At 40.6% G+C, this 19,942-nt stretch overlaps 2 protein-coding genes across 2 annotated transcripts in view; one reads left to right on the top strand and one right to left on the bottom strand.

Moving 5' to 3' along the window:
• Positions 1 to 2,078, bottom strand: part of mttp (microsomal triglyceride transfer protein) — a 62,448-nt gene extending 60,370 nt beyond the window's left edge. Inside the window, exon 1 of the mRNA XM_072256469.1 lies at positions 1,986 to 2,078. The gene's annotated coding sequence lies outside the window, so the exon portion shown is untranslated. The remainder of the gene's footprint in view (positions 1 to 1,985) is intronic.
• Positions 2,026 to 19,101, top strand: trmt10a (tRNA methyltransferase 10A). The gene is made up of 8 exons (XM_072256472.1): positions 2,026 to 2,134; positions 5,637 to 5,912; positions 7,760 to 7,922; positions 8,931 to 9,002; positions 15,184 to 15,258; positions 17,936 to 18,085; positions 18,275 to 18,380; positions 18,676 to 19,101. Exons 2-8 carry the CDS (start codon positions 5,677 to 5,679, stop codon positions 18,942 to 18,944), a joined length of 1,071 nt encoding a protein of 356 aa, XP_072112573.1. The 5' UTR covers positions 2,026 to 2,134; positions 5,637 to 5,676; the 3' UTR covers positions 18,945 to 19,101.
• The last annotated feature ends 841 nt before the right edge of the window (positions 19,102 to 19,942 follow it).

Raw genomic sequence — 19,942 nt, 5'->3', positions numbered from 1 at the left:
CAGCATCAGAGAACCCACAATCCAGGCCGTGCCCTCTTCTGATTGTTGGCATCAAGCAGAAGGCATAGGAGCCTGAAGACCCACATTTCAAAGTTCAACAGGTTTCTTCCCCACTGCCATCAGGTTCATCATCAAACATCGAATACTATTTACAGTAATTCCAATGTTTATTTTCCCGACATTCTCAGCAGCTCACCCATATTCCACCACTCACGTACACACTACAGGCAATTTATATGGGCTAATGGACCCACCAGCCCTTTGGGATGTGGGAGGAAGCCTCATCTAAAGAACTGAAAGAACTGAAGATTTATGGAAAAATCAAGAGCAATTTCTCCCTATAAAAGCCAGGTGATTTGGCAATACTAAAGTCACTGAACTCTCTTGACAGTGGAATCAGCAAATCAACCTCACTCTGCCTAGAAATAGCACTGTCATCTTGCAACCTGACTTACATCATTATAAATGTTAGTGATAGTACCATGATGAAGGGAATGAATTTAGCACCACATCATTGTGTAAGGTTCTGGTTTCAGTCACAGGCCTAACTAAACAGAGGATATATCTGTTTATCTCTTCCTTAATTCTTCAGTGTGGGCATGTGGCCAAGTGATTAAGGCATTCGACTAGCGACCTGAAGGTCGTGAGTTCGAGCCCTAGCTGAGGCAGCGTGTTGTGTCCTTGAGCAAGGAACTTAACCACACAGTGCTCTGTGACGACACTGGTGCCAAGCTGTATCGGCCCTTGCCCTTCCCTTGGACAACATTGGTGTCATGGTGAGGGGATGCTTGCAGCATGGGCAACTGCCAGTCTTCCATACAACCTTGCTCAGGCCTGCACCCTGGAGAGTGAAGACTTTCCAGGCGCAGATGCATGGTCTCGCAAGACTAACGGATGCCCTTATTAATTCTTCAGTAATATGGCTAATGCTAATTGAATTAACTTGAAATAAGTGCCTCAAATTTGAACATCTTTGCATCAACTATTCCAGTATCCTAGGTTGTCCATTCATGTATAAGTCATACCACTAGTTATTTTAATTTTGCCTCTCTAGGACAGAAAATGTTTTTTCTTGAATGACATTGATACATTATAATATTAGTATTGAGAAGATCTGCAGACAGCATCTTGCAATAAGTTGTGAAAAACTTGGTTCAAATCTATGTGTGGACAAAGCAATTACTAGAATTCTTAAATATAAATTTAACTGGTGCGTTTCATCTTAATGACACTTTTTAGAGCCTTTTGGGGTAGAATGTACAGCTGCAGTGGAGTATTGGTTTTAATAGAAAGAAAAAACATTTTTGCTTATGTACCAGGCATTCCTGACCTTTGATCTCCTTGCCTTTGGACCTTGACCTCACTCCGTCAGTACTTTTTTTTATCCATTTGGTCAAAAAATGCCAATGCTAAAAACTCGCTAGAGTTGTTAGCAGTTATAAGGCAAATACTCTGTTGGCCTTCAGATGCAGAAGGATTTGCAACTGCACAGGATCTTGGTAATAACCCATCTGGAGTTTTGCGTAGATACAAGAGATTGTAGATGTTGCAATCCAAAGCAGTAAACAAAAAAGCTGGAGGAGGAACTCAGTGGGTCAGGCAGTATCTTTGGAGGGAAATGACAGTCGGCGTTTTGGTTGGAGAACCTTCATCTGGACTGCGACAGTCAATATTTCAGGTCAAGACCTTCAAATGCAGTTTCAGTTTTCTTATCAAAGGGTGTTTTGTCACGGACGAAGGTGAAATGAGAAAAGGTTGGAGCAGATTTTGTGGCTGGTTCCTAGCTATCATTTTAGGGATGAATTGTCGAATGATTTCGTGTGAGGCTCTAGGCAATGATTTCCAGTATTAAAGGTGCCGGGTAATGCTACAGGAAGCAAAATACTTCACCCCTTAAATCTTATTCACTTGTATGTTCAAATACTGGCTTTCCGAGACCGTCCCACATCAGAAATCCCGGGACATTGAGTTCACCTCACTCTGACCTGAGTTGTGGATCCGCCCCCAGTCGGTGCCGGATGATGACGTTATAAAGATGCGCTGGGCCTGGTGGTGACAGGCGAAGCCGCGGATTCGGCCGCTGTGATCTAGGTATTCTCGCCGATACCGGAGCGGCCCTCTCATATAGAGTCAGGTGGGTCAGAAAACTCCCTGCCAGGGTGACCAATGCCCCAAGAATGCGCCCAGGTGCCGTTTAGCCACCACATCGAGGTTTGAGCACCCGTTGGCGGGGTGATACAGCGGCGCGCGATGGTTGGCTGACGACGTTTCCATGGGAATAGGTAGTTTGACGGACCCTCAGCCCCTCAGCCCCTCTAACTAATCCGATCTGCCTGCACGTGGTCCATATCTGCATTCTCTGCCGGCTCATGTGCCCATCTTAAACGTTACTATCATTATCTACTACCATTAATTTCCCTGGCAGCAGGTTCCAGGCACCCACTGTGGTGTGTTTGAAAAAAACACTTGCCCTGCACATCTTTGAATTATCTTAAATGTACGCGCTCTGTTGTTAGATACTCTGACCCTGGGGAAAAAGAGGCCAATAGCCTACCTATACCTCTGATAATCTTATAGACTTTTGTCTGGTTTCCCTTCAGCTTCTGCTGCTCCAGAATTCCAGTTTGTCCAGTCTCTCCTTATAGTTTATACCCTATAATCCAGGCAGCATCTTGGTAAATTTCCCTACTATCTGCAAATGTCACTCCACCCTTCAAGAAAGGAAGGAGCCAGAAGAAAGGAAACTAAAGGCCAGTTAGTCTGACCCCAGTATTTGGGAAGATGTTGGAGTCAATTGTTAAGGACAAGGTCTCAGGGTACTTGGAGGCACGTAATCGCTCTCTTCTTGGTTGGTGCGGCTGTAACGAAACCAAATTTCCCTTGGGATTAATAAAGTATATCTATCTATCTAATGAAATAGGCCATAGTCAGCATCGTTTCCTCAGGGGAAAATTTTCCCTGACAAATCTATTGGAATTCTGTGAAGAAATAGCAAGCAGGATAGACAAAGGAGAATCAGCTGGTCTTGTGTATTTGGATTTTCAGGAGGCTTTTGACAAGGTGCCACCATCAGGCTGCTTAACAAGCTATGAGCCCATGGTATTACAGGATACTAGCATGGATAAAGCAGTGATTGCTTGGCAGGAGGCAAAGAGTGGGAATGAAGGGAGCCTTTTCTGGTTGGCTGCCAGTGACTAGTGGTGTTCCACAAGGGTCTGTGTTCTTTTTACATTATATGTCAGTGATTTGGATAACGGTATTTATGACTTTGTTGCAAAGTTTGCAGATGATATGAAGATAGGTGGAGGGGCAGGTATTTTTGAGGAAGATGCCTCATTATAGGAAGGACATGGATGCTATAGAGAGACTGCAGAGGAGATTTAGAAGGATGTTGCCTGGATCAGAGAGCATGCCTTATGAGAATAGGTTGAGTGAACTTGGCCTTTTCTCCTTGGAGTGACAGAGGATGAGAGGTGACCTGATAGAGGTGTATAAGATGATGAGAGGTAATGATCATGTGGATAGCCAGAGCCTTTTTCCCAGGGCTGAAATGGCTTAGCACAAGGGGGCATGGTTTTAAGGTGCCTGGAAGTAGGTACAATACAAGGGGAATGTCAGGGGTAAGTTTTTCACACAGAGAGTGGTGGGTGCATGGAATGCACTGCCTGCGAAGCTAGTAGAAGCGGATGCAATAGGGTCTTTTAAGAGACTCTTAGATAGGTACATGGAGCTTCGAAAAATACAGGGCTATGCAGTAGAAAAATTCTAGGCAGCTTCTAGAGTAGGTTACATGGTTGGCACAACATTGTGGGCCGAAGGGTCTGTTAATGTGCTGTAGATTTTCTATGTTCTAAGTAGAAAGGCTACAGGACTTAGAAATGTTAGGAGAATGGGAAAAGAAATAGCAGATGGCATCCAATGTTGGAAAGTATATGGTCATGCACTTTGGTAGAAGAAATGAAAGGGTTGACTATTTTCCAGATGGAGAGAAAATACCAAAACTGAGGTGCAAAGGGACCTGGGAGCCTTTGTGCAGGATTCCCTAAAGGGTAATTTGCAGGTTGAGTCTGTGCTGAGGAAGGCGAGTCCAATGTTAACATTCATTTCAAGAGGACTAGAACATAAAAGTAAGGATATAAGTTGAAACTTTATAAAGCACTGGTGAGGCCTCACTTGGAGTATCGTGACCAGGTTTGGGCCCTTTATCTTAGAAAATGTGCTGAAATTGGAGAGAGTTCCAAGGTGGTTCACAAAAATGATTCCAGGATTGAATGACTTGTCATATGAAGAGTGTTTAATGATTCTGGGCCTGTATTCACTAGAATTCAGAAGAATGAGGGGTGACCTCATTGAAACCTATCGAACAGTGAAAGGCCTTGATAGAGTGGATGTTTCCTATGGTGGGAGAGTCTAAGACTGGAGGACACAACCTTAGAATAGAGAGGTGTCCTTTTATAATGGAGATGGCAAATTTCTTTAGCCAGAGACTAGTGAATCTGGAATTCATTGCCACAGGTAGTTGTGAAGGCCAAGTCTTTATGCATATTTAAGGTAGAGATTGATAGATTCTTGACTGGTCGGGCATGAAGGGATACGGTGAGAACGCAGGAGACCGGGGCTGAGAGGAAAATTGTATCAGCCATGATGAAATGGCCGAGCAGGTGCAATGGGCCATATGGCCTCATTCTGCTCCTGTATCTTATGGTCAAAGCCACTACATCCTTCTTTGGGATGACCAGAAGTAAATTAAGTACTCCAGATGTGTCTTAAGCAGAGTTTTATAAAGGTGTAACTTAGCTCCCTGACTCTTGAATCTCAGGATCTCAAATATTAAAGGCAAGCATGCTATATACCTTCTTGACCACACTATCAACGTGCATCTCCATGTCTCTCCTTAAGCTCATGGCCTGAGCTATTTGATATTTCCACCCTCTTTCCTCTTGCTGTCCTCTAACTATGGTCAATGGTTGTACTCTTTTGAATCACAGGGTTCACAAACATTTGGGGTAGCTCTCCATTGCATTGCTGAGAGTGTGTTGACCTGACGGAGAACCGAACATTCTTGATGAAACTTCATCTGTTCACCCTTCAGCTGCATGCAAAGAATGCTCAGCATAACTTAGAAAATTCTACATCCATTCCCATTTAACGGGGGGGTGGGGGAGGGAGAACTTTTACTTTCCTGACTACAATAACTGCACTTCTTTATTACTTTGCTTGTAAAGCAGTTTGGGATGACCAGGTAATCATAGAATGATCTAGCTTTCCAAAGGTTAACAAGCAGATCCAGCAAGTAATTAAGAGTGGGCATTCACAGCTTCCTGAAAGTGGTGGCACAGATGGACAGGTTGTAGACTGAGGCAGTGACTATAAGAGATGGAATGTCATGTTATAGGTGTGCAAAACTTCCATTAGACCAGGATTTTGTAGAACTGGAATAAATAAGTGTGATTGGAACAAAACTTATTATAACTATAGCGTGGCTTATGTCTTTGCCATTTGCAGAGGCAATTTTCTCAGAAATTTTTTTAGAAAAGCTGCTGAAATTTTCAATCAATGTCTTTTCTTCACTGTGTATTTGAATTTTTTTTATCATTTTAAACCAGAACTAATTTATTATTTTTCTCAAATCTTAGTGTGATGAGGTAGCATACTATATATAAAGTCTTGTCCACTATGGGATCTCAGGCATATGGTGAAGGGGCAGAACCTTCTGAAGCCTTCTTGAAAGATATGGATTCAAAGGATAAAGAAGTGGAACAGAATGGAATCAGTGACTGCGAATCCAGGGATGAGAAAAATCAATCAAAGGAGAATGAGTGGAATATTGGCAGAAAGGAACCTATATCAAAAAGACAGATGAAGAAGTTAATGAGGGAGAAACAATGGCAGGACCTAAAAGAGCAACGCAAGTATGTGTTACTGAACAAATATGTCCCCGTTTTAATTTCCTTAGTCATCATTTATATCATGAATAGAAGTCAAAATCTCTCGTCAAATGAAATGATAAGACTTTTCTTGAGACTTTGATTTTTCTACCTTCTAATAGCCCCCAACATATTTTCTTCAGTTGTGACATAGAAGCAAATGAAGCTGTATCCACAACTCTCTGTAGCTTCTTGTGATGATGTGCAGAGCAGTTGCCATACCAAACTCTTATGCATCCAGAAGTCCTGCCAAAGGGTCTCGGCCTGAAATGTCTACTGTACTCATTTCCATAGATGCTGCCTGGCCTGCTGAGTTCCTGCAGCATTTTGTGTGTGTTGCTTGCATCCAGATATGATGCTTTCTATGGTAAGGGTCGAGGGGATCAGTTCTTATGTTTTGCTGACATTAAGGGAAAGGTTGTTGTCATAACACCATGTCACTATGCTCTCTATCTTCTTCCTGTACTCCAATTCATAATGATTTGAGATATAGCTCACTACAGTGCTATCATCTGCAACCTTACAGATGGGATGAGAGGCAGAATCTGGCTACGCAGTCAGGAGTAGAGTAGGGGACTAAGGACGCAACTTATGGAGAATAATTCTGGTGGAGCTGCTGCTGCCAATCCTTACTGATTGCAGTCTGTTGGTCAGAAAGTCAGGCATCCAGTTGCAGAAGGAGGCATTGACTCCCAAGATCCAGAGTTTGGTGATGAGTTTGCTTGGAGTTTTAGTAATGAAGTATTATGCTAGAACAGTCTAGTCATATGTAGATGGATAAGGGAATTTTTTTTAAAAGTAAAGAACAGAATGGGACTGTGAGAGACAGAATACAACGGCTGCTGGAAAATGAATAAAAACATACGGAAATCATCTTCCACTTGCCTCAGATTTCCAATAACCATTGTATTTTTTATGCTGTCCAATTGCCCTCATGCTCTTCCTTTACATCCCATATAGACCTGATAAATGCAGCTAGTGCTTGTGTTACCTCCTCTGTATCAATGATTGGCACCTCTAGAATCTCAATCATACTTCAGTTAATTCATTGCCGAATCATGCCCAGAATGCCAAAGTGTGAGAAGGGAAAACGTAGGTTACGAGGCACACCACTAGGTTTAGGAACGGTAATTACCCCTCAACCATCAGGCTCTTGAACCAGAAGGGATAACTTCACTTGTCCCATCATCGAATTGCTCCCACAACCTTTGGACGCACTTTCAGCAATTCTTGATCTCATGTTCTCAATATTTATTATTATTATTATTTTCTTTTTGCATTTGCAGTTTGTTGCCTTTTGCACATTGGTTGTTTGTCCATCCTCTTGGATGCAGTCTTCCATTAATTCTATTGTGTTTGTATTTGCTGTCAGTGCCTGCAAGAAAATGAATCTCAGCAATGTAAATGATGACATACTGTATGTACTTTGATCTCCAATAGAAAGACTGATAGTCCACACTGGTAAGAATTCATTTCAGTTGCAGGAAAGATTATTTGAAAGAGGTTAAGGCATCACATACTGTATTAACTGTTCATGTACTGGGCCCTTTTTAAGAATTGTGATTTCAAGTTAATCAATATACCACATGCCATCTTGGCAAAACAGCAGTGTGGCAAGCCACCCGAAATTAACCTTGTCCTTGTCCATTCAATGCCACCTTTGCGGTACCATAGACACCATTTAATGCCGTCCAGTTTAGTTCATAACAACGAGGACTTTTACATTGAATAGCTACAAATAAACTAGCAACTTACCTTTCACTCACCAATAGTAGAATTAAATTTCTAAACTAATCACTTTGTGACTAATATTTTTCTTCCTCTGGAGTCAGGCAGAAACGTAAAGAGAAGAAACTTAAAAAGAAATTAGAACGTCAAACTCGGATTGAAGATGGGATTGAAGAGTCTACTAAAAAGCGCTTTAAGAAAGATGTCATTCCAAGTAACATTCGTGTGGCACTGGACTGTAGCTTTGATAGTTTAATGGTGCTGAAGGTGAGAAAGAGTGAAAATAGCATAGATAGAGTTCACAGCTCTCCTCAGATAGAGACCTCCCCTTTGTAACAAGTTTAAAAGTCAGCACCCGTGTTGAACCTGTTAACACTGGGAAATTTCCAGGTTGGGCAGACCTTTATTGACCACAAAAAAAGATGGGGAAAGAGCAAATTGAATTGCATCCAACAGGGGTGATGGGATTGAACACAAAACCAGCAGTCTGTCAGTACATGAAGTAGTCAATAGCCTGGGCTCACCCTGTTGGGTAGGATGTACCCATGGATGCGGCATCTCAGTACTAAGAGGCTGCACTGTTCACCTCAGCCCACTAAACACCACTCCCACGGGCAACTCCTGCACATAATCATGGGTACTTTTCTCCTGCAGGAGTGCTAGCAGAGGTAGAGATTCATACCTGGTTCCAAACCTGAACTGGACAGTCAAAGCTGATGTCTTTTTGTTTTAAAGTACAGATGTTGACATATCTGTCAGTGTTCAAACTGGAGGCCAAATAGTTATAATGAATCAGCAAGCAGTGGCGTAGTGCTAAATGTTCTTCTTTGTGACCCTCCCACAAAAATGTTTGGTGTCTTTTAAAAATAAATTTAAAAATATTACCCTCCACCTCTTTCTCTTTAATTATTCAAAGTTCAGTCTTCAGTTTCCTTCTCTCTATTGAAAGTGATAATTACTCATAGCTGCCTTGATAGTGCACTATTCGTCTGAGTTTAAAAACAAAGTCGAAGTCACCAGATGTTTGCAAGATTTACTGTGCTTATATTCTAAGTGTACCTCATCATCTCATGCTGTTCTCCCTTCGTTGAATGGGTTTTGGGCAATTTATTGATGAAAAATGCTGTTAAAACTGACAACAAGTAATAGGATTTTGTAAATGTAAGGTGCATCCTTTGTTTGCACTATTTTGCTGTTCAACCTTGATCTATTTTGCAACATTCACAAAGGTATAAGGTGTGTGCACAAGAGTAAAAATTGTTTTATTTAATTTAGGATGTCAAAAAGCTACATAATCAGATTCAAAGATGTTACGCAGAAAATCGAAGAGCAACACATCCTGTAAAGGTAAGGTCTCACAATCAGTTTCAGTTGCTTGTGTGCACATTGGAGAAATACAAAGTTGAATTTTGCTCCTGAATCCAACTGTTTTCAGTACTTGGTGGTCATTACAGTTAATTTTAAGTAAAACATATTAGATTGTGAAAGCATTTGGGAATAGAACCGTAATATCCCAAACAGTTTTATAGCCAATTAAACAGCGATGATTATTGTAAAATAAGTGACACAGAAGCCAATTTAGTTTGTAGAATAGACCACAGACAGCAATGTGAAGAAGACCTGAGAGTTCTCAGATCTTCCATTATCTGTTCATCTGTTAACAAGTAATTTAACTGCGCAGGTGTAGGTTTTTGTCTTTTGTCTGTAATTGGAACAGGGTCATTGAGTCTCCTCCTTAGTTTCCTAGTCATTATGGGCTTTACCTCCGTAGAATCTCCTGTGAGTTCCATTGTTAGCCTCTCATTCTCAATCATCTTTTTCTTTTCTTCTAACTCAATCTTTTTATCTTCAAATTCCTTCCAGCCGCTTTCTTCTCTGTAGTATAATTCCTTTCCACTTGTTCTGTCTCCATTTGCAGAAAAAGCTCTGCATTTTGTATTCTTTCCTTGTATTATTAACCTAGTTTCTTCACCCTTTTCTGATACTCCTGCAAAGTGCCTTCCTGTAACTGCTGTAGCTGTCTCTTGAGAGATGTCAATTTCTCCTGGAACATCTGCTCTTTTACTTCCAGGTAGTCTTCATCATCCTGCTTATTGGCAATATCTGTCTCCCTGTCAACACTGTCTAGCTCCTCCTTGTCGTTGTAATAGTCAACAATGGGTGAGAGGAGAGCTGTGGACATCTTCCCTGCCGAGCTGCCCTCCTTTGTTGACACACCTAGTGCCTTGATGGTGTGCCAATCCAACTGGATTTTCCTGAGCCATTCATGTCCCAGCAATGGTGGTCCTCCATTTTTCAGTGCATAGAGGTTCAGCTGCTGTGTTTTATCTCCGTAGGTCACTGTCACTTAAATTTTACCTTTGGGATGCACTTTCTGTCCTGTGCTGTCTTTAGCAGTAGTTTAGTTCGTTTCAGAGGTATGTGAGAAAAGTCATTTGTAGTCGTGTACAGAGATCACTGTTAAGGCTGAGCCTGTGTCCAACTCCATTTTCAGTCTCACATCTACCACTTGTGGAGTGATCCATATTACTCTTCAATCATCTGTCTCTTTCACACTGTGAAGTTGCAGACAAGAAAATTCACTTTTGTCTGGGTTGTTTTCATCAAAATTGCTTTCTTTCATTTTGTGCACATTGTTGTATCTTCCTTTCTGGGGTTTCTTGTTTCTCTGTATTTTGTCCTTTTCCTGCTGTTTACTAGTTTTGCATAGTCTGCCAATGTGACCCTGTTTGCCACAGTTTCTGCATTCTTTATCTTTAAACCAACAATCAGGGTCATGTGACCTGTTCCCACATTTGTTTCCTTCATTTCTGTTCAGTGACATTTTATTTGTGGCATATTCCAGAGATTTTTGTTGTATCTCGGAAGCTGTTTCGGTTGATATTGCAATGTTCAGCGCCTTCTCTAAGATCTTTTTCACCCAGGAGCTGCTTCTGTGTGGTTTTACAGTGCATGCCACACACTAACCTGTCTCTCAATGCGTCCAATAGACCAGCTCCAAATTGACAATGTTCTGATAATTTGCGCAATTCAGCACAATATTCAGAAATGCTTTCATTTTTGCTCTGATTCTGTTTATGGAATTGAAATCTTTCAGTAATGACCAGTGGTTTGGGATTTAAGTGCTGTTGGAAGGTGTCTACTATTTGCTTGAACATTCTGTCAGCTGGCTTTTCAGGGGTTAACAAGCTCCGTAGCAGCCCGTATGTTTTTGCTCCTATAATACTGAGTAAGACGCAAACATAAGGAAATCTGCAGATGCTGGAATTTCAAGCAACACACATTAAAAAATGCTGGTGAACGCAGCAGGCCAGGCAGCATCTATAGGAAGAGGTACAGTCGACGTTTTGGGCCGAGACCTTTCATCAGGACTAACTGAAAGAAGAGCTAGTAGGAGATTTGAAAGTGGGAGGGGGAGGGGGAGATCCGAAATGATAGGAGAAGACAGGAGGGGGAAGGATGGAGCTAAGAGCTGGAATGTTGATTGGCAAAAGGGATACGAAGCTGGAGAAGGGAGAGGACCATGGGACAGGAGGCCTAGGGAGAAAGAAAGGGGGGAGGGGGGAAGCCCAGAGGATGGGCAAGGAGTTATAGTGAGAGGGATAGAGGGAGAAAAAGAGGGGGGGAGAGAGAGAGAGAGGAGGAAAAAGATTAATAATAAATAACAGATGGGGTACAAAGAGAAGGTGGGGCACTAACAGAAGTTAGAGAAGCCCATCCGTTACCATCCATTTGTACCCCATGTTGTTTATTTATTATTATTAATTTTTCTCTCTCTCCTTTTTCTCCCTCTGTCCTTCTCACTATACTCCTTGCCCATCCTCTGGGCTTCCCCCCCTCCCTTTCTTTTCTCCCTAGGCCTCCCGTCCCATGATCCTCTTATATCCCTTTTGCCAATCAACTGTCCAGCTCTTAGCTCCATCCCTCCCCCTCCTGTCTTCTCCTATCATTTCGATCTCCCACTCCCCCTCCCACTTTCAAATCTCTTACTGTCTCTTCTTTCAGGGTACGTCCACACTACGCCGGATAATTTTGAAAACGAAGCCTTTTCTCTTCGTTTTGCCCTCCCGTCCACACTGAGCCGGCGTTTTCAGCCCCCGAAAACGGAGATTTTCAAAAACACTCTCCAGAGTGAATAAATCTGAAAACACTTAATATCCGGCGTAGTGTGTACGGGATAACCGGAGAGATTTAAAAATGTTGTCATGACAACACAACAACAATGCTTTTTTCTGCTTCTGCTTGGTACTGCGCAAGCACTGCTGTGCTGCTGTTATAAGGCACAGTTGGTGTGAACGGCGTGAGAGTTAAATTGTAAAGTGAGCTTTTTTGACTATTTAAAAATGCTGTCATGATGTGCCGGAACAGATGTTCGTTGTTTTAACAACGAAGTGAAGAAGTGAATAAGTATACTCACTTCACCCTGTTTTCTGTCCTTGCTTGTATGAAGGTGGTTTACCTATTTATGCAAGTACTTCTCTGACAATAGATGTGTAACAGCCTAATGTAACATTGTATGGAAATACAAGATAACGCTGATGCAGACGTTTTATACATTTAACAGGGTGCTTTATTAATGCAACAGAGTTAGTCAGTTTTTCAATGTTCGTCGTCAACTGGGTCATACTGTCCGTGAACTCCCTGCCAGTTGCCTCCATACGCTCCAGTATTTGTTTTTTTTTGAAATTTTAAGTCCTCCTGCGTGACAGCCAAGAGCAATTCCTTTAAAGTTTTTCTACTGTGTAACTGGACAAACGCGCACTAAGTATATCGTTTCCTCTTTGCTTGTTTTCTCTGTGTCCTGCGCATGCCCAGTAGGAGGAGATTCGCCCAAATATCCGCCTAATGTGGACGGAGATATTTTGAAAAACGCTTAGTGTGGATGCCTGTCGTTTTTACTCGAAACGGGCGTTTTCAAAATTATCCAGCGTAGTGTGGACGTAGCCTCAGTTAGTCCTGACGAAGGGTCTCAGCCCAAAACATCGACTGTACCTCTTCCTATAGATGCTGCCTGGCCTGCTGCGTTCACCAACATTTTTTATGTGTATACTGAGTAAGACACTGGCTTTCTTTTCATCATTAACACTATTAGCCTCACAATATAACTCCACTCTTTCAATGTAAGTTGCCCAGTCTTCAAATACCACTATCAAATGCTGAAATGGTTCCAAAAATCACCATCTTTGTTATGTTAATTAAGCCCTGTTCTCCCCTTATTTTCCTTTTTGACTCGCATGTCCTTTTTGCTAGTGCCACGAACGCACTCCATCTAGATGTGTGTGTCTTTTCTTTTTATCTCCCTTCTGGGCCAGGCAGACCCTCAGTCCCTGGGGTCAGCGCCGGCTGTGGTCTCGGCTAGATGTGCTGCGGCTCCGACTGTGTCTCTTGGTCTCCCGACGTTCCCGACCTGCGGCTGTGCATCCGTTTCCTTTCGGACTCACGGCCTTGCTCTGCCTTGGCTCGTACCTTGCGCTCTTCCTCCAAGTATTGTTATCAATTAAAACGTGGCGTTCTGATGCGATGTAGGTTCATTAACGATGTTGTGTATGTGGCCAGGTTACACAACAAAGCTATAAATAAGAACGCTGGAGATGGGAGCTAAGTTAACAGGGTTCTTTACTGACTGAAACCAAACTGAGCGCACATGTACAGATCAATACACGCCTAATAGCGCATGCTCAATACGTGCCTAATAGCGCATGCAACAACGTGTCCCTACAACATAAAGTTGTCCCATATTATACAGTAGCTATACAGAATGTAGAACAGTACAGCGTAGGGTCAAGCCCTTTGCTACATCATGTCAGTGCCAACTGTTAACTAATCCAACCTGCCTACACATGATCCCAATCTCTCCTTTCCTCTGTCTGTCTAAGTGCTTCTTAAACATTAGTATCTTGTTTGCTTTAACTACTTCCCTTGGTAGCATGTTCCAAGCACCTCCAATGCTCTGTGGGGAAAAAGCTTGCCTTGTACTGTAAATCTTCTTAAAGCTTTTCTCCTCTCACCTTATTGCTTTACTCTCTCATATTTGACTATTCCTCCTTTGGGGGTGGGGGGGGTAGAATCTCTGTTTGCTGTAACTATGCTTCTTATAATTTTATCTATTTCTTCCTCAGCATCCAATGCTCAAAATTTTTAAAAATCTCTTCTCCCTTTTTGAAATCTTGTTTTTTATACTTTTTATAAGATATTAGTTGAACTAATGCAAGACTAAAATTGTAGTTTTAATCATTGTTTCTTTTTGATTGACATAATTTGTAATTTTAGCAATTTGTATCTTCAACAAACTCATGTATTTTTCACAATATGTGGTGATTTGCCTCCACTTACTGGTAGAAAGTGGTATAGCAGTTACATAAAGGTTTATTGCCCTTTTTCACTTTTCAGCGGCTAAGTGTTAATACATAACCTATGCAATATGATTGGGCAGCCGTTGATTGGTTTATTCTTTCTTTCTTTTCAAATCTTTTTATTATTATTATCCAAAATTAACAAGAGTACATTGAAGTAGGCAACACAGAGTCTCAAGAAGAAAAACATTATTCCAAAGATTGAAAAAATTTTGGTGACAGGGGAAAAAAAACCCACTAAGCAAGAAAAAGTGAGAAAAAAAAACCCCCGGAGCCATGTGTCATACAAAAAACTTCTAAAGATAAACATCAAACCGCCAGCAAGAAAAAAAAATACCAAAAATTTACAATTAGATCATGGAGGAAATCTATCAATTAACTCAAATGATAGTAACGAGCAAATGAACTCCATCTTTTCTCAAAATCAAACATAGGTCAAAAGTTCGACTAATTTTCTCCAAACTAAGACATAGCATCACTTGAGAGAACCATTGTGACAAAATGGGAGCCGATGTATCCTTCCACTTCAACAAAATGGCCCTCCTAGTTATCAATGTAACAAATGCAATAACATGTTGGTCAGACAAAGAGATACTGCGGATATTTTGAGGAATTATTCCAAAAAGCACAATTAATTTGTTAGGTTGTAAATTAATTTTAAGTGCTTTAGAAATTTTTATCTAAGGAATTTCTCTTATCTGGATTATAAAGATGATAGATTTTTGTTAAAAGTGCCATCTTTTTCTTTAATCTTGGTCCTTTGGTCCTTAATTCCTTGGTCCTTTGTTCCTCAGCTCTTCACTCAGTTTTAAATATCAGTGTTTAAACTTTAAAATAAACGATCATGAAGAAACATGTTTTTCACTCATTCTTGAACTCCTAAAAGAATCCAGGGATTGAAAATTACCAAGTTCCAACATCTTATAACTTCTATTCTGTATTCCAGGCCACACTTAGTGAAACTCTTCTGCATCCTTTCCAAAGCTTCCACATCTTCTTGTAATGTGGTGGACAGAGCTACATGCAATACTCAATATGACTTGTCTAAAGTTGTATACCGCTGTTTTCTAGACATTGTTAAGTGTTCTATGGTGTTGAAAGTTTGAATGTAATTATGATAACAAACTCTGGAGCTTTTGAGCAACTATTAATTCTTATTTTACCTCCTTTTCTAGATGTTCTTGACCAGTCATAGTGGACAACTAAAGAAGAATATGGATGAAAATGACAAAGGATGGGTCAACTGGAAGGTACAAAGAAAGTATTTATGGAATAGCTTGATTGGGCCAGTGACAATGAGTGGTTGCTTCTGTTGGGCTGTTTTCTGGCTGAGCAGTTTACCAGAACTAATCGAATAGCCCTCAAAATAGCTAGAAATTCTCCAGCACAGATTGATGTTCCTGTCGATTTCTCTTTTAAACTATTGGGTTTGGCCTTCACATGCTACCTCACTGACCTTGAATGATACTTTAGGATGTTTTGCAGAAAAACAATGCTTGCTGTCCTACCTAAGTGGCTCGTAGTCCAGAAGAACATGTATTTTAAAAATGTGTAAGCTCATAAGCCATAGGAGCAGAATTAGGCCATTCAGCCCATTGAGTCTGCTCTGCCATTTCATTATGGCTGACTCATTTCCCTCTCAATCCCATTGTCCTGCCTTCTCCCCGTAACCTTTCACACCATGACTAATAAAGAATCTATCAACTTCAGACTTAAATACACCCAATAAGCTGGCCTCCAAAGCCGCCTCTGGCTGTGAATTCCACAGATTCACCACCCTCTAGCGAAAGAAATTTCTCTTCATCTCTGTTCTAAATGGATGTCCTTATATTCTGTGGCTATGCTCATGGGGTTCAATGAAATCCCTCATCGTTTTTCTAAATTCCAGTGAGTACAGGCCCAGAGCCATTAAACGTTCCTTATATGATAACCTTTTTGTTCCTGGAATCATTCTCAAGAACCTTCTCTGAACTCTCTCTAACATCATTCGCACATCTAATAACTCGCACCTCATTTCTTAGATAAGGGGTAATGCCAGAATCTATTGATTCTTGAAATATCATCACTGATGCCTCCACAATTTCTTCAGCTACCTCTTTTAGAACCTTGGGGTGTAGTCCATTGGACCATGTGACTTACCTACCTTCAGACCTTTCAGCTTCCCCCTGGTAATAGCAACTGCACTCATTTCTGTCCCCTGACACTCTCGAACTTCGGGCATACTGTTAGTGTCTTCCACAGTGAAGACTGAAGGAAAATACTTATGTAGTTTGTATGCTATTTTCTTGTCTCCAATTACTACCTCTCCAGCATCATTTTCCAGCTGTCCAAAATCTACTCTCACCTCTCTTTTACTCTTCATATATCTGAAAAACTTTTGGTATCCTCTCTGATATTCATAATTTATCATTTCCCTCGTTAAGGTTTTTTTAGATGTCTTCTATGGGTTTTTTAAAGTTTCCCAATTGTCTAACTTACTACTAATTTTTGATCTAGTTATATGACCTCTCCTTTGTTTTTACGTTGGCTTTAAGTTCCCCCGTCAGCCACATTTGCATTATCCTGCCTTTGGAATGCTGCTTCTTCTTTCGGATGCATCTATTCTGCGCCTTCCGAATTGCTCCAGAAATACCAGTCATTGCTGCTTTCTCATCATCCCTGTTAGTGTCCCCCTCCAATCAACTTTGGCCAGCTTCTCTCTCATGCTTCTATTCCACTGTAATACTGATACATCTGACTTTAGCTTCTCCCTCTCAAATTGCAAGGTGTATCTATCATATTATGATCACCGCCTCCTAAAGGTTCCCGAATCCCTTAAGCTCCCTAATCATTTCACAATACCCAATCCAAAATGGCAGATCCCCCTGTGGGCTTAACGACAAGCTGCTCAAAAGCCATCTCATAGGCACTCTACAAATTCTCTCTTGGGGTCCAGCACCAACCTGATTTTCCCAATCTACCTGCATATTGAAATCTCCCATTTCAACATCATTTGATTCTTCATCATAGCATTGCCCTTTTGACATGCTTTTTCTGTCTCCCATCGTAATTTGGAGCCCACATTCTGGTTGCTGTTCAGAGGCCTGTATATAACTCCCTTCAGGGTAATTTTAACCTTGCAGTTTCTTAAGTCTATCCGCAAAGATTCAACATCTTCTGATCCTATGTCATTTCTTTCTAAGGATTTGATTTAATTTTTTGCCAACAGAGTCACACTACCCCCTCGTTGTGTTGCCCACAACGTCATACCTGTCAATCTCTAACTATTCTACAAGTTCATCCCCCTTATTTCGTATACTACGTGCATTCAAATATAATACCTGCACTCTTCACTCTTTTTGATTTTTGTCCCCGTTGCACTGCAGCCCATCCCACTGACTACAATTTTACCCCTCATTTGCCTGCCCTTTCTGGCATTCTCACTACACACTGCCTCTGCTTGTATACCAACTGCCCCCATCCTCTGCTCTATCACTCTGGTTCACATCCCCCTGCCAACTTAGTTTAAACCCTCCCCAACAGTTCTAGCAAACCTGCCCGAGGATATTGGCCCTCTTCTGGTTCGGATATAACTCAACTTTGTTTTCCCATCTTCATGATATTAACCCCCTCTCTCTTTGTAATCCCTTCCAACTTTACAACTCTCCCAGATCTCTGCTCTGATGTATATTTTGATTTAAATCATTTTTTAAAATTGTGTCTTATGCCTGGAATTCTGACAACCTTCTATTCTTGTCAATCTCTTTGATCAAATCTTTTTTCAACTATCCTCGTATATCATGCATGGTTTGGTCAAATTTTGCTTGATATCACTCCTGTGAAGTGCCTTGGCACATTTTACAAAGTCAAAAAGTAGTATTATTGCAAGTTGACACTGATGAATTAGTAACAACACTGACCTGATTTATTATCATTTAAACTTTTTAGGGAATCACTGTTACCTCAAATCATTTCAGTGAAATAATAAAGAAGGAAGACCTGGTTTATCTTACATCTGATTCCCCAAATGTGCTTAATGAGCTGGATGCAAGCAAAGCTTATGTCATTGGTGGCTTGGTGGATCATAATCACCACAAGGTAATCTGAAACTTATATACCCTTAGAGCCAGCACTTTTTGAGATTAGAGCAGTTTGCAGTTTTTATTTCAGTGTGGCATAATATGAATGTTGAAAGTTATTCTTAATGTTGGAATCCCACAAACAATTAGGAGCTTTAAGAAAACAAGCTAAACATTGCTTATTGTGTTTATGTGGCTACTATTTCAGGGTTTAACATATGATAATGCACTGAAGCTAGGAATAGCACATGCCCAGCTTCCTCTTGGAAATTATGTGAAAATGAATAGTCGCAAAGTCTTAACAGTAAATCACGGTAAGTAGTAAAATCAGTATCATTCTGTTAAAACGCACAGCAAATGTACTTTTTTTTTGGGATAAAATATGGGTGTTACATACAAATGATTTACAATAATATGATTAAATTGCATGACTCAGTGAGGTAACAGAGAGATATAAATAATGACCAACAGCAAAAAAAAATACATCAGCTGTTTCGCAGAGAGATTTTGAACCCTTCTGGATGGTGTCAATGGCTTGAAAATTAGACTCAAAAATAATTGTCCATCCTATTGTCTGATTGTGAAATGGAACTATTTTCATTCCTGCAGTATTTGAAATAATCCTGGCATATCTGGAGAAGCAAGATTGGAAGAAAGCTTTTTTCACAGTGCTGCCACAGCGCAAAGGAGCAGTTCCTGCAGGAGAGGTTGGTAACACCGAACAATACCATGCTGGTGCTGACTCGGACACTTGTGATTCTACAGAAATGGGGACAGCAACGTCAGCAGCTTGTGCACTAGAAGACAAAAAGCCTACTGACTTAAATTGTGAAGACAGAAGCATAGGAATCGAGGATGAACTACATGGTGAAGTGTAGTCCTTTCTCAATTTGACTCAATAGTTGACTGGTGCTTTGAAGTTTTATTTGTATGGGTTAAAGGAAGCAAAATCAAGTCTTTCCATGTGGCTTCATAGTTCTTATTCCTCGTGATATTTAAGTTAGTGAATACAGAAAATAAATCATTTTTAGTGAATGAATTGGATTCATTTAAAGAACTTTAGTCAAGATTGACAGTTGTTTCATTTTTCAGCAGCTCCACTGTTAGATTTATAATGTTAAAATTACACTCACCATAAGTGCCATTTTGCATTTCGGTATTTCGGATGCTTTGAATTACTCCAGTTCATTTTGACTGCATAATCTTAGCTATTCTTTATTACTTTACAAAGGCACAACTATCAGAATCATATTTATTATCACCAACTGTATGATGTGAAATTTGTTTTGCAACATCAGTACAGTTCAAAGTCACAAAATTACCATAATTACAAAACTAAATAGTGTGTGTAAAAAGAAAAAAAGGAATAACAAAGTACTGTTCATGGATCATTCAGAAATCGGATTGCAGAGGGGAAGAAACTGCTTCTGAGTTATTGAGTGTGGGTCTTCAGGCTCCTGGATCTCCTTCCGGATGGTAGTAATAAGAAGGGAGCATGTCATGTAACTTCCACAGATTAAGCACATTCTGTGATTATGATAAACTAGATTACACGTAATTCAAAGATGAATTCAATCCATTTTCCATTAGCAAGGAGGCCATGTTTGCTTTAAGTTGCAAATATATATCGTATTTGATTTACAACGGACCAAGCTGATATTTGCCAAATAACAGTAATTCAGACTTCAGCCTGCTTCACTGATGTGTAGTGGAATCAGCAACCAACCAGTTTGTCAAAATAACCCAATAATATAATCTTCCACCTTAGTTGCTAAGATCAAATTTACTTCAAAAACCTCTAGGGCTGTCAATAAAGCATTAAACAAGAATTCAATATCACTATTGAACATTGAGATTTGGCAAAACCCTGAGAGTG

The sequence above is a fragment of the Mobula birostris genome, chromosome 4 (genome assembly GCF_030028105.1).
Source record: "Mobula birostris isolate sMobBir1 chromosome 4, sMobBir1.hap1, whole genome shotgun sequence".
NCBI lineage: Eukaryota > Metazoa > Chordata > Chondrichthyes > Myliobatiformes > Myliobatidae > Mobula > Mobula birostris.
This window is presented reverse-complemented; position numbering and strand designations above follow the sequence as displayed.

Bases quoted from the DNA above. Each gene is read 5' to 3' on its own strand.
- trmt10a (XM_072256472.1), top strand. From the start codon at position 5,677: ATGGGATCTCAGGCATATGGTGAAGGGGCAGAACCTTCTGAAGCCTTC. The intron at 7,923-8,930 runs GTGAGAAAGAGT...TATTTAATTTAG, and splicing joins ATAGTTTAATGGTGCTGAAG to GATGTCAAAAAGCTACATAA. The intron at 18,086-18,274 runs GTAATCTGAAAC...CTACTATTTCAG, and splicing joins TGGATCATAATCACCACAAG to GGTTTAACATATGATAATGC.